The sequence below is a fragment of the Helicoverpa armigera genome, chromosome 29 (assembly GCF_030705265.1).
Source record: "Helicoverpa armigera isolate CAAS_96S chromosome 29, ASM3070526v1, whole genome shotgun sequence".
Taxonomy (NCBI): Eukaryota; Metazoa; Arthropoda; class Insecta; order Lepidoptera; family Noctuidae; genus Helicoverpa; species Helicoverpa armigera.
Genome location: NC_087148.1, coordinates 38,709 through 63,404, shown reverse-complemented (window position 1 = coordinate 63,404; position 24,696 = coordinate 38,709). Strand labels below are relative to the sequence as shown.

The 24,696-nt window shown below is 54.0% G+C and overlaps 1 protein-coding gene across 1 annotated transcript; it reads right to left on the bottom strand.

The window, feature by feature from the left end:
- Positions 1-1,569: 1,569 nt before the first annotated feature.
- LOC110383316 (cullin-2) lies at positions 1,570-24,674 on the bottom strand. The gene is made up of 17 exons (XM_064042593.1): positions 24,496-24,674; positions 22,946-23,028; positions 22,304-22,432; positions 19,870-19,961; positions 19,348-19,441; positions 19,134-19,208; positions 18,802-18,868; positions 18,181-18,317; positions 17,304-17,585; positions 13,583-13,723; positions 8,844-8,951; positions 8,160-8,396; positions 7,325-7,489; positions 6,512-6,977; positions 5,936-6,051; positions 3,478-3,639; positions 1,570-1,661 (listed from the first exon to the last, which is right to left on the bottom strand). The coding sequence occupies exons 2-16, from the start codon at positions 23,006-23,008 to the stop codon at positions 3,478-3,480; spliced, it is 2,334 nt and encodes a 777-aa protein (XP_063898663.1). The 5' UTR covers positions 23,009-23,028; positions 24,496-24,674; the 3' UTR covers positions 1,570-1,661.
- Positions 24,675-24,696: the final 22 nt, after the last annotated feature.

The window sequence follows — 24,696 nt, the reverse complement described above, 5'->3', positions numbered from 1 at the left end:
TAACTCGTATAATCTATACTTTTATACTAATAAAGAGGAAATATGTTTTTTTCGTTTCTTTGTACCTACTCTAAAGGCTCTACAACTTCTGAACCGATTAGAACGATTCTTTCACTGTTGGAAAGCTACACTCTTCCCGAGAGTAACATAGGCTATATTTTATCCCAGTAAGTACGGGCAGTAGATTCCATGGGACGCGGGTGGAACCGCGGGGAAAAACTACTAGTTTTTCGTAATTTACTACAAAAGTATGTTTTAAGAGATATTGAGTAAGTTAAACTGAAGTAATTACCAAAATGCGCAGCTAGTAGATATGATGATCTCCTCCTAGCCGATTGTCGGCTACGGCGGCTGTTCTCATGTAAGGAGATCAGCCAACTGCGCAGGACATATTATAGTGCACAAGCATTTGCTTGGACACAGGTGCACTCACTATTCCTTCACTCTCATAGCGCGATGTGACGACAATCCGACACCACATTTACGTGCTCTCCGATGCACGGGTGTATGAATCACCAACTTCCAGGTTCCGAGTCCGCTAGTGAGTGACGACATGGGACGAGGATCAAATAAAACGCCGCTAACGATGTTCGTACAAGTTTATTTTAATAATAATTATTTATAGTCGACGCGACAGCGCCCTCTACTAGCGTTAAATATTATATATATTATTGTACATTTAGATATACAACAGATGTCGGCGCTAGGCTCGCGCTCGCCGGGACTCGAACGCGCTACCTTTAACAACAATACCATACGTTACTGTCCACTCCGCAGCTCGCGCTAATAAATACAGAGAAACACAAACTGCATGTTCACAAAGTGTTCACAACATTGATGGACGCGATCATTCAAGAAACACTATTCAAAACGTGTTTATGTAAAATCTATAATGTATGAAAATGTGTTAGAGGTGAGCGTCGAGCCCGACCGCCGCACGAATGAGTCAATATATTAAAAACTTTATACAAGTGTCGATACAGCTACCGTATAACTAGAGCCGTTACCGCGCACTATCGATGTCCTTGCATGCTCACACGATATCACTAACTATCGACATGATATCTATCGACTACTTGGCAACTCTAGCACGTACCGAGTCTGTCACCTACGCAACTATGTCGATACAAAAGTACTAAACTATATTTCGACGCAATGGGAGGTTTTTTTTGAGAATTAAAAAAAAATAGTTCCCGAACAAAAAGACAGATATGGCGTTGTACCTACTACGTGAGTTTGTCTTTGCCAAATAAAAAAAAACATTGCACCGAACCCTTTGAGCCGAGACCCAAGAAATTCAGATTTCTGGACATATTCCGTCGACCACAAAACTTAAACATGTGTTGAACATTTGTATAAAAACCTTGCAGATTGACGTTGAAAAAAGATCCGTTTTGCAGCAACATTTTACTAGACAAGTGTTCAACGGATGTTTAAGTTTTTGTAGTAAGGCTGATAGTTTTCAAATGCACACATTTGAATGACATTCGGACAATAATCCGACTGACTTCTTTTCTCCTTTTATTCCATTTATTTTCTATCTTTTAAATTGTTGATGACAAAAACGTTTCGTTATACGACATGACAGTTATATGACGTTGATAAGATATGACGTTCCGTTCCTTGCATTCGTACCCAGGACAGCGCCACCTTGTCATCAGCTAGGGAAATAATTAAAATAAATAAATATAAAATGTCATTACATTAGTATGTGTACACATGTGTGATATTTATTTAGAGGAAATCAAAGAGCTAACATAATTAAATAATTTTTAAATGGCGAAGTGGAAAAGTAACGACTCAACATTTAAATAAATATCACAACGTTCTTCACAGTAGTTGCGCAGCCGAGTAACAGTTGCACCATTGTGGCGCGGGTGCCAATAGTAGCGCCGTCCTAGCCTGTCAGTGGGGCTCGACAGGCCATGTGGCACCGAGTGGCGACAGTGGCGCTAGACACTCACCTAGGCGAGGTAGGAGTAGGTGTCGAGGGCGGCGGGTGCTCGCTCGAGGTACTGCTTGCCGCGTGGCGACAGTGGCGCTAGACACTCACCTAGGCGAGGTAGGAGTAGGTGTCGAGGGCGGCGGGTGCTCGCTCGAGGTACTGCTTGCCGCGTGGCGACAGTGGCGCTAGACACTCACCCAGGCGAGGTAGGAGTAGGTGTCGAGGGCGGCGGGTGCTCGCTCGAGGTACTGCTTGCCGCGTGGCGACAGTGGCGCTAGACACTCACCTAGGCGAGGTAGGAGTAGGTGTCGAGGGCGGCGGGTGCTCGCTCGAGGTACTGCTTGCCGCGTGGCGACAGTGGCGCTAGACACTCACCTAGGCGAGGTAGGAGTAGGTGTCGAGGGCGGCGGGTGCTCGCTCGAGGTACTGCTTGCCGCGTGGCGACAGTGGCGCTAGACACTCACCTAGGCGAGGTAGGAGTAGGTGTCGAGGGCGGCGGGTGCTCGCTCGAGGTACTGCTTGCCGCGTGGCGACAGTGGCGCTAGACACTCACCTAGGCGAGGTAGGAGTAGGTGTCGAGGGCGGCGGGTGCTCGCTCGAGGTACTGCTTGCCGAGTGGCGACAGTGGCGCTAGACACTCACCTAGGCGAGGTAGGAGTAGGTGTCGAGGGCGGCGGGTGCTCGCTCGAGGTACTGCTTGCCGCGTGGCGACAGTGGCGCTAGACACTCACCCAGGCGAGGTAGGAGTAGGTGTCGAGGGCGGCGGGTGCTCGCTCGAGGTACTGCTTGCCGCGTGGCGACAGTGGCGCTAGACACTCACCCAGGCGAGGTAGGAGTAGGTGTCGAGGGCGGCGGGTGCTCGCTCGAGGTACTGCTTGCCGCGTGGCGACAGTGGCGCTAGACACTCACCCAGGCGAGGTAGGAGTAGGTGTCGAGGGCGGCGGGTGCTCGCTCGAGGTACTGCTTGCCGCGTGGCGACAGTGGCGCTAGACACTCACCCAGGCGAGGTAGGAGTAGGTGTCGAGGGCGGCGGGTGCTCGCTCGAGGTACTGCTTGCCGCGTGGCGACAGTGGCGCTAGACACTCACCTAGGCGAGGTAGGAGTAGGTGTCGAGGGCGGCGGGTGCTCGCTCGAGGTACTGCTTGCCGCGTGGCGACAGTGGCGCTAGACACTCACCTAGGCGAGGTAGGAGTAGGTGTCGAGGGCGGCGGGTGCTCGCTCGAGGTACTGCTTGCCGCGTGGCGACAGTGGCGCTAGACACTCACCTAGGCGAGGTAGGAGTAGGTGTCGAGGGCGGCGGGTGCTCGCTCGAGGTACTGCTTGCCGCGTGGCGACAGTGGCGCTAGACACTCACCTAGGCGAGGTAGGAGTAGGTGTCGAGGGCGGCGGGTGCTCGCTCGAGGTACTGCTTGCCGCGTGGCGACAGTGGCGCTAGACACTCACCTAGGCGAGGTAGGAGTAGGTGTCGAGGGCGGCGGGTGCTCGCTCGAGGTACTGCTTGCCGCGTGGCGACAGTGGCGCTAGACACTCACCTAGGCGAGGTAGGAGTAGGTGTCGAGGGCGGCGGGTGCTCGCTCGAGGTACTGCTTGTCGATGAGCGCCTCGATGCACTTCTTGATCATGGCGACGGAGGGGGCGAAGGAGCCGCGAGCTTGCGACACCACCTCCTGGATCAGCTCCGTGTGGCGCAGCACCTGCACACGACACGCGATGTTAGTATACTCCGCGCGGAACTAGTCGCCCGCGTCTCAGGTATATGCGCGGTGCAGCGGAGAGGCGAGGGCACTTGCTGTCATTACTGAGCTCAGTTCGGCGCCGTACTTCGTGACGACAACACGCGTCGACAGTTCCGGCTAATTACCACAAAACGCACATGAGATTGCAATAGCGAGATGAGTTCGCCGATAAAAAGACAATCGAAGGAAAGAATATTTAAAGTGCATACGTTTTTTTAAAAAAAAATGTATGCCCAATCTACTATGATAATAATTTGCGGTCGTGACGGTGTAGTGTGTGTGTGTGTGTGTGCGTACCTTCCGCTGCTTCATGATGCGCACGATGGCGGCCTGCAGGTACATCTTGCGGTCGTGACGGTGTAGTGTGTGTGTGTGTGTGTGTGCGTACCTTCCGCTGCTTCATGATGCGCACGATGGCGGCCTGCAGGTACATCTTGCGGTCGTGACGGTGTAGTGTGTGTGTGTGTGTGTGTGTGTGCGTACCTTCCGCTGCTTCATGATGCGCACGATGGCGGCCTGCAGGTACATCTTGCGGTCGTGACGGTGTAGTGTGTGTGTGTGTGTGTGCGTACCTTCCGCTGCTTCATGATGCGCACGATGGCGGCCTGCAGGTACATCTTGCGGTCGTGACGGTGTAGTGTGTGTGTGTGTGTGTGTGCGTACCTTCCGCTGCTTCATGATGCGCACGATGGCGGCCTGCAGGTACATCTTGCGGTCGTGACGGTGTGTGTGTGTGTGTGTGTGTGTGTGTGTGCGTACCTTCCGCTGCTTCATGATGCGCACGATGGCGGCCTGCAGGTACATCTTGCGGTCGTGACGGTGTAGTGTGTGTGTGTGTGTGTGGTACCTTCCGCTGCTTCATGATGCGCACGATGGCGGCCTGCAGGTACATCTTGCGGTCGTGACGGTGTAGTGTGTGTGTGTGTGTGTACCTTCCGCTGCTTCATGATGCGCACGATGGCGGCCTGCAGGTACATCTTGCGGTCGTGACGGTGTAGTGTGTGTGTGTGTGTGCGTACCTTCCGCTGCTTCATGATGCGCACGATGGCGGCCTGCAGGTACATCTTGCGGTCGTGACGGTGTAGTGTGTGTGTGTGTGTGTGCGTACCTTCCGCTGCTTCATGATGCGCACGATGGCGGCCTGCAGGTACATCTTGCGGTCGTGACGGTGTAGTGTGTGTGTGCGTACCTTCCGCTGCTTCATGATGCGCACGATGGCGGCCTGCAGGTACATCTTGCGGTCGTGACGGTGTAGTGTGTGTGTGTGCGTACCTTCCGCTGCTTCATGATGCGCACGATGGCGGCCTGCAGGTACATCTTGCGGTCGTGACGGTGTAGTGTGTGTGTGTGTGTGTGCGTACCTTCCGCTGCTTCATGATGCGCACGATGGCGGCCTGCAGGTACATCTTGCGGTCGTGACGGTGTAGTGTGTGTGTGTGTGTGTGCGTACCTTCCGCTGCTTCATGATGCGCACGATGGCGGCCTGCAGGTACATCTTGCGGTCGTGACGGTGTAGTGTGTGTGTGTGTGTGTGCGTACCTTCCGCTGCTTCATGATGCGCACGATGGCGGCCTGCAGGTACATCTGCGGTCGTCGTGAGTGTGTGTGTGTGTGTGTGTGCGTACCTTCCGCTGCTTCATGATGCGCACGATGGCGGCCTGCAGGTACATCTTGCGGTCGTGACGGTGTAGTGTGTGTGTGTGTGTGTGCGTACCTTCCGCTGCTTCATGATGCGCACGATGGCGGCCTGCAGGTACATCTTGCGGTCGTGACGGTGTAGTGTGTGTGTGTGTGTGTGCGTACCTTCCGCTGCTTCATGATGCGCACGATGGCGGCCTGCAGGTACATCTTGCGGTCGTGACGGTGTAGTGTGTGTGTGTGTGTGTGCGTACCTTCCGCTGCTTCATGATGCGCACGATGGCGGCCTGCAGGTACATCTTGCGGTCGTGACGGTGTAGTGTGTGTGTGTGTGTGTGCGTACCTTCCGCTGCTTCATGATGCGCACGATGGCGGCCTGCAGGTACATCTTGCGGTCGTGACGGTGTAGTGTGTGTGTGTGTGTGTGCGTACCTTCCGCTGCTTCATGATGCGCACGATGGCGGCCTGCAGGTACATCTTGCGGTCGTGACGGTGTAGTGTGTGTGTGTGTGTGTGCGTACCTTCCGCTGCTTCATGATGCGCACGATGGCGGCCTGCAGGTACATCTTGCGGTCGTGACGGTGTAGTGTGTGTGTGTGTGTGTGTGTGTGCGTACCTTCCGCTGCTTCATGATGCGCACGATGGCGGCCTGCAGGTACATCTTGCGGTCGTCGTCGCAGTGCGCCGCGTCCGCCTCGCCCGGCGCCGCGCCGCTCGCACTGCCGCTGCCACCTGCGACAACAGGGGGAGGTCATTAAGATAGTGTGGTCATTATGGCAGTGGAGGTCATTATGGCAGTGGGAGTCATTATGGCAGTGGGGGGTCAGTATGGCAGTAGGGGTCATTCTGTCAGTGGGTGGTCATTATGGCAGTGGGTGGTCATTGCGACAGTGAGGGGTCATTATGGCAGTGGGTGGTCATTGCGACAGTGAGGGGTCATTATGGCAATGGGTGGTCATTGCGACAGTGAGGGGTCATTATGATAGTGAGGGGTCATTATGGCAGTGGGTGGTCATTGCGACAGTGAGGGGTCATTATGGCAGTGGGGGGTCATTATGACAGTGACGGGTCATTATGACAGTGAGGGGTCATTATGACAGTGACGGGTTATTATGGCAGTGGTGGTCATAATGATAGTGGGATTCATTATGCCAGTGGGGTCGGTGGGTGTTGGTATGAGACAGTGCGTGACCTGTATGGTTGGGCGCGTTGGCGACGGTGAGGCGCAGCTTGGTGCGCTTGGAGCTGAAGGCGAGGTTGAGCGCGAGCGTGGCGTCGGGCGCCGGCTCCGCGTCCTCCGCGCCCACGTCGCCGGCCGCCAGCAGCAGCCCCGCGTCCAGCAGCGGCCGCAGGTGCCGCGCCCACGCCTCGCCCGGCAGCTGCGCCGAGTCCCTCAGCTCCCGCGCGAGCCACGTGTCCACAGTCTCGAAGCTGAGCAGCAGCGCGCACTGCGCGGTGGAGGCGCTGACGTGCACGAGGCGCGGCGTGTAGCGCAGGCGCAGCTCGCCCGTGCACAGGTGGTGCAGCCAGGCGAGGCGGCGGCCGCTGAAGGAGGCGCGGTAGAAGGCCTCGAACAGGCGCGCCGGCCGCTCCAGCTGCTGCGGCGGCGCCAGCGGGGCCATCGCGCCGCCCAGCGGCCACGCGCCCGCCTGCAGCACCTGCACCACAACAGTACTACATCAAATATTGTAGCTCCATACTTATCGTTCCAGCCTTTTTATAGTCCCACTGCTTAGCTGCAGCCTCCTCTCACGCGCAGAAGGATTGTGCGTTAATCACCACGCTTGCCCAATGCGGGTTAGTAGTCCAGATTTCCTCAAGATGTTTTCCTTCACCTTTTTATTCAAGAAGATTTATTGGTTGTTGTCGCTGGGTGAGTGTCGGCGTAACGTGCTGGGGGGTTACACTCGCCTGGATGAAGAAGCCGGTGCTGGAGGCGAGGTTGTTGTCGCTGGGTGAGTGTCGGCGTGACGTGCTGGGGGTGGGGGGTGGATGACACACTCGCCTGGATGAAGAAGCCGGTGCTGGAGGCGAGGTTGTTGTCGCGCAGGTGCTGCTGGAACTTGGCGTTGAGGTCCGCGGAGACGGCCACGTCGGTGAACATGCGGTGCAGCTTGTTCGTGAACTCGTAGCCGCACGCCGCCTTCAGACGGTTGATCATTGCCTCCTCCTGAACCACAAACATGACAACACGTTATGTTTCATATTATATGTAATGTTAACAATACAGTCTGAAATGGAATACACTGGCAATATTTTTACCACGTGTTCTACTTATGATTGATTATCACGCGACTTCTCGGCTACTGCGGTGCAATAGTATTAGCTCTGTAATTGCGATGAATTAAATTGTAGTATATAACATACCAAGTAAACAACTCAATACAATGACGCATCACCACCAGCGCACGCACACATACAAACAACGTGTCACCCAGTCTTCGACAGCAACGACTACAACGACTGCGGTACCAGTTCATTCGTTAACTAGACGGATCCGAGTGCGATAGCCCCGCAGTCCACTCGTATTCAGTAAGCACCCTCTTATTCGATAGCCTAGCAGTCTTTAAGAGTGTGTCTAGGGAGACTAAATTGCGATACCACGTGTCCTTCTTAATTCTCACTGTAGGATTGTAGTTACATTATTAAAGTGCAAAGTATAATTTTTGTAAACACTGTGAAGATACAATAAATCCACATAACTACAAAGGTGCCTTTAATTCTACAACCACAACTCCTATAGTATTAGAATGTCCTAAAAATTTTGACATAATTAACTAAGCAGAATCGGACTCCTAAAATGAACATAACCTATATTAGCAGTATATAGTGTATCTGACCTGTTCCATGTTAGCGCTGAGCTGGTGTATGAGCCTGCGTGCGAGGGCCCGCGCGTAGTACTTCTGGAAGACGTCCTTGTCGTCGACGTACTTGAAGACGACGATGGCGGCGGCGAGCTTGTCGTCGGCGTCACTACCGCGGCGGCGCAGCAGCGCGTCGCAGTAGCGCGCCAGCAGCTCCGGCGCGCGCGCGCCCGTCTCCAGCGGCAAGCGAGAGTTCACCACCGCGCTGCATGCCTACAGGGGGGGACGGTCAAGGTCAAGGTCAACCATCCAAGGTCCAAGTCTGCATGTTTTGGGAGTTGACTCCCAAAACATGCAGACTTTGACGGTCGACTTTTGAACGGTCAAGGTCAACTTTTGAAAGGTCAAATTCGAAATTGATGACTAGCTTTATTGGAAAATTCTTAGTTTCTTTGTTTGTTGTAAAAAAATAAATCGATATTATAATACGAACCTATAATGTGGAGTAAATTAAATCGATATTCAAATTAAATTAATCTGCAAACTAGGATGAACATGAAAGTCTTATTAAAGTCAAAAATAAAATCAAACTAATATTCTATTCAATTTAAAAAGTAGTGAAGGACGGGAATTTTGGGGACTATCTTTTGTTAATTAGACCCTCAAAAATCAGATCAGAGAGAGATTATCAGCCTACTTTTGATGTAATGTAATTATTACCTTATCGAGTGCGCCGACGAAGGCCTGCGCGCCGCCGAACACGTCTCCGAACAGCGCGCTGTACTTGCCGTGCAGCGCCAGCATCGCGCTCACGAAGTGCGTGTGAGCCTGGCAAACACAAGCATATTAGCTTCAGACGCCATGGCGACGTCGCCACCGGCGCACGCCTGGCTACTTATGGCAGCCAAAGGTCGCCAAGTCGAGTGGCCATGGCGTCTCGACAGTCAATTGTTTACGTCGTCGCTGAAGAAATCGTACGTTGACTGGCGACCACACTGGCGACTGAGTGCGCGAGGTGCACTGTACCGTGTACATTATAGTGGCAAAAGAGGCATCGTCGCCAAGCTGCCAAAGTATCCAAAAACCCCGTAGAGAACTATAGCTCGTGGCCACGCTACCAATTTGGTGACGTTACCAAACCGTCGTCAAGTGAGTTAGGTACCATACATTTCAATATTAACTGCTTGGATACGTAGCCGGCGACGTCGCCATTGGCGTCCTAATGAGGCAGAAGTCTAAGACAATCTTGGAATCTTAATTTGACCCACTTCCCGGTCTCCGATTAGGATGAAATTTTGCACAAGCTCTGAGTTCTGATGGCAATACATAACTGCTAAGAAACGTCATTACAAATCCAATATGGCGGCCTCCCCAAGATGGCGTACTGGCTGTTTGAAGTCCAGTTAATGAGAAATCCAGAAGTTAGCACGGGGAAGCATTAGACATAAGGTTTAGACATTTCTGTTACAATAACAAATGATGGTTCTACTGCTGAATCGATTTAGATGAAAATTTGTGTGAATATACACTGACGCCTCCTGGGATCAGACATTTTATTCAGTTGTTTAACATAGGTAGATACAAAGTTCTTGAAAGAACACAGGAAAATATATAATCTTATTCTTAAAGAGCAAGAAACCAAAACCAAGTAAATAACAAAATATCGTTAGTACCTAAGTTATGTTAACAAGGGCTGAATGAAATGATAATATCAAACAAGATATACTACAAATGAATGTTGAATGAGAAGCAAATATATAAATTATTAAAGTAAATAGCAATAAATAAACATTCGGAAATAGAAATGTACCGTCGATAGCAATAAACTAAAAATATAATAAACTTAAGGTCATAAGCGTATGTACATAATGACAAGTATATTATACAACGATGTCGACTCATGTCGCCGTCTCTCTCGCACAGCAGCGGTTAGAGAGAGACGGAGGACAGAGAGTCGACACGGTTGAGTGCACGCACCTCGGTGCCGTTTCCGTACAAATCGGCTGGCTGCGGGCAAACAGAGCGTCACTAGCAATTGCTCAACTTTCATCTATCTATAACGACTCGTTTCGCTAACGGACGGTTACTATAGTATGGCCATAACCGCTGTGCACTCCCTGAGGTATGCAAGGCGAGGTGGGAGGCGAGGAAAAAAGAGCATAAGTTCACATGAGATCGATATACGTCAGACAAATCGAACGATATCAGTTTTCATTTCTAAGGCAGGACTTGTGGCGGAACGGTGGTCGGAATCTATATTATGCTTGATATTGTATTAAAATACCTAGACAGTTGATGAATGAGAACTAAAGTTAAAATTCAAATCAGGATTTTTTTATTGAAAATTTACTATAATTACAAACAAATAGATATATGTAGATAGTATAAGAAGTTAAGTTATTCCGACATAGATTCTGTTTCAACTTCATCTTCCATTTCGTCATCATCTTCATGGTCCATGTCGCCATTGGAACTTGAATCAGTCTTGCTTTGTTATGAATGAACCTAAAATCGCGATTCCAGTAATCATTTTCATTTTTCTGGACATGATATTTCATGATCGGAAAGCTTTCTCTGTCTACTTTTCTTTTCTTGAAATATTCAGCCACTTAAAAAATCACGGTTTTTACATCTCGAGATAACGCACGACCCATCTTTGAATTTTTATCTCATGTGCATCTGACATTGACGGTCCGATACAAATGACACTACCTGCCGCCACGAGCGTTGACGGCGGACTGACAGACCGCGTCACCCTCCGCCTCTCCGCGCGTACCTCAGGGAGTGCACAGCGGTTATGGCCATACTATATTACCACTTAGCCTGTAAGATTTTTGGCAAAAATACAAACATTTAGAACATCTTTTTTAAGGAACTCGATTAAAAACGACCGTCTGAAAGCAAATCGAATCGTTTATGTTTATAAGAACCCGTCATAAGTTACATGATAATTCGGCTCAATCTCACTAACAGTCGGTTAAACTAAAACTGTTAACTATGAAATTGGAGATTTCGTGTAACTGAAAATTTACAACCTTTGTTCAGTAATCGATCATTTTGGAAACAAGTATCCCATTACATGTAAACTTTATCCCATTACTTCTAAACCAATTGTAACTTGATCGGGCTGTCGTCGTGTTGGTGACACTGAGCCTTGCTGTGTTAATGCTGACTAACCGCCGGTTGCAGCAAAAATTTTAGTAACATTTCCGTAATTTTCCATTAACATTTCCATTCCAAAGAACAAACAACATGTTATTCCAATTTCTTTAATCCTTGGCATTGACAAACAACAAAGGGCTTCGAATCGTGCCCTGTGGCACACCTATAGGTAACTGCAAATATTGCAACTTTTACCATAAATATTAAATCGCGCTAATATTATATAGGTTATAGTAGACTATATTTAACCATATTCGGGAAATAGTTCCCTCGTGATGCATGAAACAACTAGTTTCTGAGAGAATTTACTATGAACAACTCAATCGAAAGCCTTAGATGAAACAGTAACAATTACTTTTTGATGCAACCAACGTTTAATAGTTTAATGAAAAGCATAATATAGCACGCGTTGTGAAACACTGTTTAGTTAATATTATATTGTTATAAATAGCAAATATATTACACGAACTGGGTGAGTTTCGGCTAACTAAATGTCAAGAGAAGTCATTTGCTACAGAGATGGTTTGACAGTGGCGACTGCCATTAGAAAGTGTGATCAATAAATACTTTTCAACGACTTCCCAAAAAGAGGGGTTATAAATTCGGTAGCTTTTGAGTTTTTTTCTGCCACTGTTTAGAAGGACGGTGTAAAGTAATAGATTTCTGTTTTAAAATTGAAGAAAAAATGACTTTCCTTAAGGATTTGTAGCTAAAGTCGGCTGAATGTTCGATGACTGCCTACATGTTACATTATAGCTGAAGATATCTCAATGTATATGTTTGTGTGTGTGACCGTTGCATGAGTGTGATATACAACGTGTAACGTGATTGATGATGATGTTTCCCTTCAGTGATTATTGTTTACCTTGACTTAAATGCTTACTCAAACAGAGTATAGTTAGAGTCAGGTTTTTTTGGCACGTTATCAAGTGAAATGTGTGTTACTGCATGTCTGCGTCAGTGTGTACATGTTATTGTGTCTGTGTGTGTGTGTACCTCGTCCTTGTTGTGCGGCTGTGCGAGCAGCGCGTGTCCGTCGGCGGCGGCCTGCGTGTGTGTGTGTGTACCTCGTCCTTGTTGTGCGGCTGTGCGAGCAGCGCGTGTCCGTCGGCGGCGGCCTGCGCGTGTGTGTGTGTGTGTGTGTGTACCTCGTCCTTGTTGTGCGGCTGTGCGAGCAGCGCGTGTCCGTCGGCGGCGGCCTGCGCGTGTGTATGTGTGTGTGTGTGTGTACCTCGTCCTTGTTGTGTGGCGAGCAGCGCGTGTCCGTCGGCGGCGGCCTGCGCGGTGTGTGTGTGTGTGTGTACCTCGTCCTTGTTGTGCGGCTGTGCGAGCAGCGGTGTCCGCGGCGGCGCGTGGCGGTGTGTGTGTGTGTGGTACCTCGTCCTTGTTGTGCGGCTGTGCGAGCGGTGTCCGTCGGCGGCGGCCTGCGCGTGTGTGTGTGTGTGTGTGTGTGTACCTCGTCCTTGTTGTGCGGCTGTGCGATAGCGTGTCCGTCGGCGGCGGCCTGCGCGTGTGTGTGTGTGTGTGTGTGTACCTCGTCCTTGTTGTGCGGCTGCGAAGCGGCGTCCGTCGTGGCGGTGTGTGTGTGTACCTCGTCCTTGTTGTGTGGCTGTGCGAGCAGCGTGTCCGTCGGCGGCGGCCTGCGCGTGTGTGTGTGTGTGTGTACCTCGTCCTTGTGCTGTGCGGCAGCGTCCGTCGCGGCGGCCTGCGCGTGGTGTGTGTGTGTGTGTACCTCGTCCTTGTTGTGCGGCTGTGCGAGCAGGCGTCCGTCGGCGGCGCCTGGCGGTGTGTGTGTGTGTGTGTTGTGCGGCTGTGCGACAGCGGTCCGTATGGCGGTCTGCGTGTGTGTGTGTGTACCTCGTCCTTGTTGTGCGGCTGTGCGAGCATGGTGGCGGCGGCCTGCGCGTGTGTGTGTGTGTGTGTGTACCTCGTCCTTGTTGGTGGCGTGCGAGCCGGCGGCGGCCTGGCGGTGTGTGTGTGTGTGTGTGTGTGTGTACCTCGTCCTTGTTGTGCGGCTGTGCGAGCAGCGCGTGTCCGTCGGCGGCGGCCTGCGCGTGTGGTGTGTGTGTGTACCTCGTCCTTGTTGTGCGGCTGTGCGAGCAGCGCGTGTCCGTCGGCGGCGGCCTGCGCGTGTGTGTGTGTGTGTGTACCTCGTCCTTGTTGTGCGGCTGTGCAGCGCGCTCCGCGGCGGCCTGCGCGTGTGTGTGTGTGTGTGTGTACCTCGTCCTTGTTGTGCGGCTGTGCGAGCAGCGCGTGTCCGTCGGCGGCGGCCTGCGCGTGTGTGTGTGTGTGTGTACCTCGTCCTTGTTGTGCGGCTGTGCGAGCAGCGCGTGTCCGTCGGCGGCGGCCTGCGCGTGTGCTGCGTCGACGAGCGGGCGCAGCGCGGCGGCGCCCAGCGGACGCAGCAGCGTGTACATGCGCTTCAGGTCTGCGCGACGCTGTAACACAAACAGTAGTAGATTTTACTACAACGTCAACACTTAACATAGTTCCTTGTGAAGAATAAGAACAAACCTTGAAGTCCCTATTTCAAGGAAAAGGATCGCTTAGAGATCTATCATACAAAGAGCAGTTAGTTTTGCGTTACAACAGATAAACTCACACAGGAGGCATTCTGACCGCGTCAGTCAAGTAGAAGTAGTAGTAGTAGATCTCGAATGCAAAACTAACCGCTTGAACGCTTGACCGCGTAACCGATCCCTGTCTATGAGACATTGCACATATGTGATTACTAAGTGAGTTTTGATGTCGGTGCTACACTCACCTCGCTGGCGGCGGCAGCTGTCGGACTGTGGCGTGCAGCGCGGGCAGGTGCGCACGGCGGGTGTCGGTGCTACACTCACCTCGCTGGCGGCGGGGTCGCTGGCGGCGGCAGCTGTCGGACTGTGGCGTGCAGCGCGGGCAGGTGCGCACGGCGGGTGTCGGTGCTACACTCACCTCGCTGGCGGCGGGGTCGCTGGCGGCGGCAGCTGTCGGACTGTGGCGTGCAGCGCGGGCAGGTGCGCACGGCGGGTGTCGGTGCTACACTCACCTCGCTGGCGGCGGCAGCTGTCGGACTGTGGCGTGCAGCGCGGGCAGGTGCGCACGGCGGGTGTCGGTGCTACACTCACCTCGCTGGCGGCGGCAGCTGTCGGACTGTGGCGTGCAGCGCGGGCAGGTGCGCACGGCGGGTGTCGGTGCTACACTCACCTCGCTGGCGGCGGCAGCTGTCGGACTGTGGCGTGCAGCGCGGGCAGGTGCGCACGGCGGGTGTCGGTGCTACACTCACCTCGCTGGCGGCGGCAGCTGTCGGACTGTGGCGTGCAGCGCGGGCAGGTGCGCACGGCGGGTGTCGGTGCTACACTCACCTCGCTGGCGGCGGCAGCTGTCGGACTGTGGCGTGCAGCGCGGGCAGGTGCGCACGGCGGGTGTCGGTGCTACACTCACCTCGCTGGCGGCGGGTCGCTGGCGGCGGCAGCTGTCGGACTGTGGCGTGCAGCGCGGGCAGGTGCGCACGGCGGGTGTCGGTGCTACACTCACCTCGCTGGCGGCGGCAGCTGTCGGACTGTGGCGTGCAGCGCGGGCAGGTGCGCACGGCGGGTGTCGGTGCTACACTCACCTCGCTGGCGGCGGGGTCGCTGGCGGCGGCAGCTGTCGGACTGTGGCGTGCAGCGCGGGCAGGTGCGCACGGCGGGTGTCGGTGCTACACTCACCTCGCTGGCGGCGGGGTCGCTGGCGGCGGCAGCTGTCGGACTGTGGCGTGCAGCGCGGGCAGGTGCGCACGGCGGGTGTCGGTGCTACACTCACCTCGCTGGCGGCGGCAGCTGTCGGACTGTGGCGTGCAGCGCGGGCAGGTGCGCACGGCGGGTGTCGGTGCTACACTCACCTCGCTGGCGGCGGGGTCGCTGGCGGCGGCAGCTGTCGGACTGTGGCGTGCAGCGCGGGCAGGTGCGCACGGCGGGTGTCGGTGCTACACTCACCTCGCTGGCGGCGGCAGCTGTCGGACTGTGGCGTGCAGCGCGGGCAGGTGCGCACGGCGGGTGTCGGTGCTACACTCACCTCGCTGGCGGCGGGGTCGCTGGCGGCGGCAGCTGTCGGACTGTGGCGTGCAGCGCGGGCAGGTGCGCACGGCGGGTGTCGGTGCTACACTCACCTCGCTGGCGGCGGCAGCTGTCGGACTGTGGCGTGCAGCGCGGGCAGGTGCGCACGGCGGGTGTCGGTGCTACACTCACCTCGCTGGCGGCGGCAGCTGTCGGACTGTGGCGTGCAGCGCGGGCAGGTGCGCACGGCGGGTGTCGGTGCTACACTCACCTCGCTGGCGGCGGCAGCTGTCGGACTGTGGCGTGCAGCGCGGGCAGGTGCGCACGGCGGGTGTCGGTGCTACACTCACCTCGCTGGCGGCGGCAGCTGTCGGACTGTGGCGTGCAGCGCGGGCAGGTGCGCACGGCGGGTGTCGGTGCTACACTCACCTCGCTGGCGGCGGGGTCGCTGGCGGCGGCAGCTGTCGGACTGTGGCGTGCAGCGCGGGCAGGTGCGCACGGCGGGTGTCGGTGCTACACTCACCTCGCTGGCGGCGGGTCGCTGGCGGCGGCAGCTGTCGGACTGTGGCGTGCAGCGCGGGCAGGTGCGCACGGCGGGTGTCGGTGCTACACTCACCTCGCTGGCGGCGGCAGCTGTCGGACTGTGGCGTGCAGCGCGGGCAGGTGCGCACGGCGGGTGTCGGTGCTACACTCACCTCGCTGGCGGCGGGGTCGCTGGCGGCGGCAGCTGTCGGACTGTGGCGTGCAGCGCGGGCAGGTGCGCACGGCGGGTGTCGGTGCTACACTCACCTCGCTGGCGGCGGCAGCTGTCGGACTGTGGCGTGCAGCGCGGGCAGGTGCGCACGGCGGGTGTCGGTGCTACACTCACCTCGCTGGCGGCGGCAGCTGTCGGACTGTGGCGTGCAGCGCGGGCAGGTGCGCACGGCGGGTGTCGGTGCTACACTCACCTCGCTGGCGGCGGGGTCGCTGGCGGCGGCAGCTGTCGGACTGTGGCGTGCAGCGCGGGCAGGTGCGCACGGCGGGTGTCGGTGCTACACTCACCTCGCTGGCGGCGGCAGCTGTCGGACTGTGGCGTGCAGCGCGGGCAGGTGCGCACGGCGGGTGTCGGTGCTACACTCACCTCGCTGGCGGCGGGGTCGCTGGCGGCGGCAGCTGTCGGACTGTGGCGTGCAGCGCGGGCAGGTGCGCACGGCGGGTGTCGGTGCTACACTCACCTCGCTGGCGGCGGGTCGCTGGCGGCGGCAGCTGTCGGACTGTGGCGTGCAGCGCGGGCAGGTGCGCACGGCGGGTGTCGGTGCTACACTCACCTCGCTGGCGGCGGCAGCTGTCGGACTGTGGCGTGCAGCGCGGGCAGGTGCGCACGGCGGGTGTCGGTGCTACACTCACCTCGCTGGCGGCGGGGTCGCTGGCGGCGGCAGCTGTCGGACTGTGGCGTGCAGCGCGGGCAGGTGCGCACGGCGGGTGTCGGTGCTACACTCACCTCGCTGGCGGCGGCAGCTGTCGGACTGTGGCGTGCAGCGCGGGCAGGTGCGCACGGCGGGTGTCGGTGCTACACTCACCTCGCTGGCGGCGGCAGCTGTCGGACTGTGGCGTGCAGCGCGGGCAGGTGCGCACGGCGGGTGTCGGTGCTACACTCACCTCGCTGGCGGCGGCAGCTGTCGGACTGTGGCGTGCAGCGCGGGCAGGTGCGCACGGCGGGTGTCGGTGCTACACTCACCTCGCTGGCGGCGGGGTCGCTGGCGGCGGCAGCTGTCGGACTGTGGCGTGCAGCGCGGGCAGGTGCGCACGGCGGGTGTCGGTGCTACACTCACCTCGCTGGCGGCGGGGTCGCTGGCGGCGGCAGCTGTCGGACTGTGGCGTGCAGCGCGGGCAGGTGCGCACGGCGGGTGTCGGTGCTACACTCACCTCGCTGGCGGCGGGGTCGCTGGCGGCGGCAGCTGTCGGACTGTGGCGTGCAGCGCGGGCAGGTGCGCACGGCGGGTGTCGGTGCTACACTCACCTCGCTGGCGGCGGGGTCGCTGGCGGCGGCGTCGCGCAGCAGCTGGCGCACGGTGGCGTGCAGGGCGGGCAGGTGCGCGGCGACGGCGGCTCGCTCGTAGGCGCTGCGCACGGCGTCGGCGGAGGAGGCGTCCAGGAAGCGCGCGCCCAGCGCCACCTCGCGCTCCAGCCCCGCCAGCGCGTGCCGCGTGTAGTGCGCCACGTCGCCGCCCGCCAGCAGCGACGCCGCCAGCGCTGCGTGCGACGCGCTCGCCGCGGCGAGGTACGGCTCCAGTACTAGTTGCTGTAGACACGGGACAGGACGGGACTTGTTAGTTCCAACAGTCGCCCCAACGTTGGAGCCAATGGCATTTTGTAGGTCCACACGTTATCCAATAGCGTTGGGGCCAATACTGGGGTCAACGTTGGACGGAGTCAACGGAGTCAACGGAGTCAACGGAGTCGGCGTTGATGGGGTAATTTTGTTCTCATGATTTACACACACTCGTCTTATAATAGTACGGTCTGCGATAGGCTACAGCAGTATACAAGTGCCTGAGGCTGATGATGCTGATGGCAATGATGATGATGGGGATGATTGTGATAATTCTTCTTCTACTTTCGTGTCCATGACATGTCTTATAGTGAGACTACACTTTGTCAGCCCAATATGCCGCCACAGTGAGAGCACGGCTGGATGCGCTCATTAGGTCCTGCCGCGAGCAAGTTTTAGGGCACAGCGGACATGCGATGAGGTGGGAGTGGGACATGGTCTGCACAGCAGCCCCGCACTCGCACCCAAGGTCCGCCCTGCCCGTGAAACCCCACCTGGACCGATTCTCTTAGCTAATTATGATAATGATGGTGATGATGATGATGATGATGATGATGACACTCACCTGGTAGAGCTGCAGCGGCGCGCGCACGCGGAAGGCGCGCACCTGCACGGTGGAGTGTATGGCCTCGCGCAGCGTGGACGCCAGCGCGGGGTCGGGGGGGGACACGCGCGCCGCCGCCAGCGCGTTCACGATGCGGCCTGCGGGGGACACGAGCCAAGTCATGACAACCGATGACGAAGGAACACGAGCATTCACGCAACTCTGCTGTCATTCTGAGAAACTCGACGCTTTGACTCTGCTCTAGTCTGCATTTACCCTAAAGGCTTCACTATCCCCGAGTATATGCTATACGTGCCGGGTACGGGAAGAAGTTCCTCCGGGAAACGGAGGAAACCACGGGAAACAACTAACGGTTAACGAATAATCAGGTATTCCATTCATATATTTTTTGCATTCATTCATTCGATTTTGGATAAGGCTTTGTCACTGCATCCAATAAAAATAATGAACCATCTCTAATTTATGAGCCCCTTTACATTAAAAGAAAACAATTATCATTAATTATTTATTGATTTACTTTATGATCATTACACAACACATATAGGGAGTACCGCAAGTTTCAATACTAGGACAACTGTATATTTTATATCAAGTTGAATTGTGTGATGTTTGACGACTTACCTGTGAGTGCGGAGGCGAGGGGTTTGACTAATACTCGCTCCCAGATCTCCAATCCCAGTTCTCCCACCTGCACATTATGTCATAGAGGCATTCATCACATTATGTAGAACTAGCATGTATGGGACTTCCGTCTGCCACCAGGCTGTATGTCATGAAACTCAGAAAAATATATCTAGTTGCCCATTCCAAAAGCAACTTCTTGTGGAGAAGAACAGGCAATCCATCGTTACGTGGTTCTTTTAACAATTGTTTAAACCATTTATTTAGTACAAGAAATAGTAAAACTGTAATGAAATGAATGTTATTGTGTCTTGCATACAAGAGTAGGTTACCTCGAGCTGTCGTGCGTCGTGCTCGGGGCACGTGACGGTGGCGGACGAGCCGTAGATGATCTCCGCGTCCGACACCTGCACGGAAACACACCCTGTACTCATAACAATAATACAGGCCGAGTGTCGGCCACGGCGGCTGTTCTCATGTAAGGAGATCAGCCAGCTGCGCAGGACATATTCAGGGATGATGATGATGGGGATGATGATGACATACCTTCTGTCGTTTGACGTGTTGCAGGTTAAGGTACGAGTACAGACTGTTGAGGTACGCCACGCCCTGGCTGTACTCGCGCCACGCCGTCACGTACCTACACACACACATACACATAAACCACACTACCACAAAAACTCCTGTTCATAGACAAAAACTACAAAACCTATAGATTATTAGAGATCAAGGGTCCAACAGACCCAAGCGTGGTGGATGGGAAGAGAGCGAGAAAATGGCTGCTAGTCCATGTATATTGCAAAGGTGCTAGTTATGAATCTGACAAGCTTTTGTGGAAACCCCGAGAGCTACAACATGAGTATGGCCGTATACAGAAAGAAAGCTGGTAGACTGGTAACGCTGGTTTTGGACCTACGCTTATCGGGTTTACTTCAATCTGCTTGCTTTATGTAACTGTTAATAGAATAGATCAGCGTCGATAAGCGCTGGTAGACCGGCGACGGCTACCAGTTTTCTTTCTGTACGCGGCCTATAAGAGTAGAGTATGTTTGCGGTATGTATGCTGACCTAGTGAGCAGGCCGTCGTTGTGGTCGTTGTTGTCGAGCGAGGCGGATCCCCGCACGCGCTGCAGCAGCCCCGACACGTGCTCCTCCAGGAACTTCCTGCAAACCAACACAAGTAGTAATATTGGTATAATGTCTTCCAAGGCCGACTTCGATGCACTCACTAATCCTTTACTCTCATAACATGATGGGACGGCAATCCGACACCACTGGAGAGAAATCACAATAACGTACCGATATTAGCGTACTCGCCGATGCGAGGATGAATCAATCACCAACTTGACTACGGCTGCTTTGTGAAAGTTTCTAAAACCCACAAAGTGATTACGGCCCGACCCGGTAACCGAACCCGAGACCTCAGACACAGCAGTCGCGCTTGCGACCACTAGACCAACGAGGCAGTCAACTCACAGTAACAACAGCGTCTCACGGAGGGAGGCAACAATAACGAATCCGATTTGCATTGGTACAGCAGTCCAGGTAAAAGAATCGAAACCATATCACAATGACGTGAAGTCGAATTTGGCTCAACGTGCCGTTGCACCGATACAGATAATGACTACGTACTGTTTGTTTTTTAAGTTTTAACTAAGTTACAATTTTTATTTCTAGACCCAAGTTGTTATAATAAATATTAATTTGAAAATACGTTAATCAGTTTAGTAAAAGAAATAAATAATACTTAATTAACGAAACAAATAATTGTACGCGTTTCTAAACGCAACCGTAGGTAGATATTACACATTATTTATTTTTCTACCCACCTTGTATTAATATTTTTGATAAAAAACAAAAGGCAAGTATTTTAAAACGTTGACATTAACGTACAACGTTACAATGCCTTAACGCAGACAGGTATTAGGTTGCCCGGGTAACTGGGTTTGAGAGATAAACAAGCGGTCGCTCTATGAGTGTGTGTGTATGTGGATAGGTATGTGTGGGTGTGTATGTGTGTATGTGTGTGTGTGTGTGTGTGTGCGGGGCACTGACCTGGTCTCGTCGTAGAGGCGGTCGGCGAGCGGCTCGGGGTGCGCGACGCAGAGCGCGTACACGTCGGAGAAGCGCGTGTTCCACACCGAGCGTCACCTGTGTGTGTGTGTGTGTGTGTGTGTGTGTGTGCGGGGCACTGACCTGGTCTCGTCGTAGAGGCGGTCGGCGAGCGGCTCGGGGTGCGCGACGCAGAGCGCGTACACGTCGGAGAAGCGCGTGTTCCACACCGAGCGTCACCTGTGTGTGTGTGTGTGTGTGTGTGTGTGTGTGGCACTGACCTGGTCTCGTCGTAGAGGCGGTCGGCGAGCGGCTCGGGTGCGCGACGCAGAGCGCGTACACGTCGGAGAAGCGCGTGTTCCACACCGAGCGTCACCTGTGTGTGTGTGTGTGTGTGTGTGCGGGGCACTGACCTGGTCTCGTCGTAGAGGCGGTCGGCGAGCGGCTCGGGGTGCGCGACGCAGAGCGCGTACACGTCGGAGAAGCGCGTGTTCCACACCGAGCGTCACCCTGTGTGTGTGTGTGTGTGTGCGGGGCACTGACCTGGTCTCGTCGTAGAGGCGGTCGGCGAGCGGCTCGGGGTGCGCGACGCAGAGCGCGTACACGTCGGAGAAGCGCGTGTTCCACACCGAGCGTCACCCTGTGTGTGTGTGTGTGTGCGGGGCACTGACCTGGTCTCGTCGTAGAGGCGGTCGGCGAGCGGCTCGGGTGCGCGACGCAGAGCGCGTACACGTCGGAGAAGCGCGTGTTCCACACCGAGCGTCACCTGTGTGTGTGTGTGTGTGTGTGCGGGGCACTGACCTGGTCTCGTCGTAGAGGCGGTCGGCGAGCGGCTCGGGGTGCGCGACGCAGAGCGCGTACACGTCGGAGAAGCGCGTGTTCCACACCGAGCGTCACCTGTGTGTGTGTGTGTGTGTGTGCGGGGCACTGACCTGGTCTCGTCGTAGAGGCGGTCGGCGAGCGGCTCGGGTGCGCGACGCAGAGCGCGTACACGTCGGAGAAGCGCGTGTTCCACACCGAGCGTCACCTGTGTGTGTGTGTGTGTGTGTGTGGGCACTGACCTGGTCTCGTCGTAGAGGCGGTCGGCGAGCGGCTCGGGGTGCGCGACGCAGAGCGCGTACACGTCGGAGAAGCGCGTGTTCCACACCGAGCGTCACCTGTGTGTGTGTGTGTGTGTGCGGGGCACTGACCTGGTCTCGTCGTAGAGGCGGTCGGCGAGCGGCTCGGGGTGCGCGACGCAGAGCGCGTACACGTCGGAGAAGCGCGTGTTCCACACCGAGCGTCACCTGTGTGTGTGTGTGTGTGTGTGTGCGGGGCACTGACCTGGTCTCGTCGTAGAGGCGGTCGGCGAGCGGCTCGGGGTGCGCGACGCAGAGCGCGTACACGTCGGAGAAGCGCGTGTTCCACACCGAGCGTCACCTGTGTGTGTGTGTGTGTGTGTGCGGGGCACTGACCTGGTCTCGTCGTAGAGGCGGTCGGCGAGCGGCTCGGGGTGCGCGACGCAGAGCGCGTACACGTCGGAGAAGCGCGTGTTCCACACCGAGCGCTCCACCGCGCGCAGACCCACCACGCCCGCCACCTGACACACACAGACTCCAAGTCAAAACCCAGTGGAGCTCAACTGGGCCACGGCTCGCCGGGGCTGCGGGATTGTTCGGAAGAGTTACCGCTGCCCTGCTACATAAAAGGCTTACGAAGGAACACAGTGGACTTTTAGTCAGTAAAAGTCTGCCACTGTCCCTCACCGCTGCTAATCTGTCAGTAAAGTCTAAGGGTGGGCACACAGCGAGAAAGGTTCTTTTTTTTAACGTTGGCAAAAATCATCAAATGTCCCCACCCGCTGTAAAAAACCATTGTGTTCCGTCGTTGGCCTTTTATGTACCAGGGCCGCGGTAAATCGAGCGAACAATTCCACAGAGCAAGAGGAGTCCACCCCACCCTCACTCCACGCAAGTTCAGGAAGTACATGGACAAGTACATAAAAGTACTAGATAAAACTAATTTAATATAAACTGGTTTCTTTTTAACATCAACAAATACAAATATGGATCTAAAACCAGGCTTATAATAAAGAATTTATAGAACATCATACCGTTTCCTTGAGGTGAGCCCATGTCTCCGTAAAGTCTACGTTCCGGGGCTTCAGAGACATCATCACAAACAGCTACCATGTACCTGCAACAGTACAGAACACGGGTCACTACCGTTGCATGCCACATGTGTCATGTGCCTCAGTATAACAATATAGATATAACAATGATTATAGTAAATAGCAATAAGATAGATTATCCTATAGTTAAAAAAAATACATTATTATGCATATTACCTAGCATTTAGTGATATTCTAAATATCAGTAGACAGGGCAATCCTGAAAGAACAACAGTGTACTACCAAAGATAAAAGTTAAGACTTCTTGACCTCATATAAAAAATATAGTATTGTGGAGAAGTGCCAAGTCATCAGAGGTTCACAGTTTGTTGAGACAACATTACTGTTCCTTTGTTGTGTGTTTGTCAACATCTTATTCAGCACTTTATTGTGGAAGAGCACTTTCTGTACAAAATCCCACTAGCAGTTAAACTGTTTGAAAAACTGTAGTTTTGTACATCTTTGTCAGTCATGAAAAGTATTTATTTATTAAAGGGTTTACCAACAGTGTATTCAGATACGAAAATGTTTAATAACCAATTTGGTTAGTCATAATGTTATTGAATTAGAGGTCAGACAAGCTGTCGCTGGGACTGTGACTGAAAGCCAACCCCAACAAATAAGTTTAATCTGCCCTGTCATTTTAGTGTATGTTGTTATTATTACAAAATGTATTATGAACTGTACTGAGTATTCAACATGTTGGGTGTCCACTAGACATCCATGAGCAGCATGCAACAGCTTTATATTCTTTTTATACAAAGCTGTGATGTATAAACATGATATGGGTTTGTTTATATGCAAAGCAGATTTGTTGTTTTATTTAAATACTTATTGCTTTCTAGTGTTGGAGGTGATTTGTGTATACTGAAGAGAAGTATTTGGTGAAATTGCAGTATTGTTGATGTTACATCTTGACCTACGACACCAGCTAACAGTACGGTCAATTATGTTATTTACCACTGTGGACGGTAGTTAAGGTAGGCTCTGTATTTAACACATTCATTAAAAATCAGAATCAGCCTCAATTCCAAGCACACAGAACAAAGACAATCGCCACAGTGTCGGCGCATCTCATTATTTACAAATTACATTTTAATAGTTTCGACGTAAACACGCGGCTGGAGCGCTGTATATGGGTCTGCGCGCGTCGCGGCGACCCTGCAAGTCATGCGCCGCGTGCTGCCGGCCCGAGCCCGCCGAGGCTGCGAGACCATCCTGGGACATTCCCTACACCAGACACTACTTGGTCCACGATATCACACATACGGCTGGTTCGCAGAAGGAACGCAATTTCCACGCAGTTGAAACTCTTATAAATTTGGCAGCGTGTCAAGATCGCAGCAACAAAGATCCCGCAGAACGGCGCACCGAACCAGCCAGAAATTACTCAGCAGATTGGCACAAAACAAAAATAATATATACCAATGCAATGACAGCCACACACAAATACCCAAAATTGAGCACGTTCTGTTCCGCGGCGCTCGTCTTACCTCGGTTGTATCGAGTAATCCAGTAACGCACACGTTTATAATTCTGCAACCGTAACGCTTTCAGCTTATTTTCACGATAAAATTAATCATAATCAAATAAAAGTGGATTCGCAATTCTCTATCACTTTAATTTGAAGTTTTGATCTAAATGTTGCCAGTGTAATAAATAAATATGAGTTGCGTTTCGTTCGACCCAATATA

What these genes read in the sequence shown, in the direction of transcription:
- LOC110383316 (XM_064042593.1), bottom strand. Translation starts at nt 23,008, where the DNA reads ATGATGTCTCTGAAGCCCCGGAACGTAGACTTTACGGAGACATGGGCT. An exon ending in TCTACGACGAGACCAGGTCA is followed by an intron (nt 19,962 to 22,303) that starts GTGCCCCGCACA and finishes GTTTGCAGGAAG; the next exon opens with TTCCTGGAGGAGCACGTGTC. An exon ending in AGCCGCACAACAAGGACGAG is followed by an intron (nt 8,952 to 13,582) that starts GTACACACACAC and finishes TGTGTTTGCCAG; the next exon opens with GCTCACACGCACTTCGTGAG.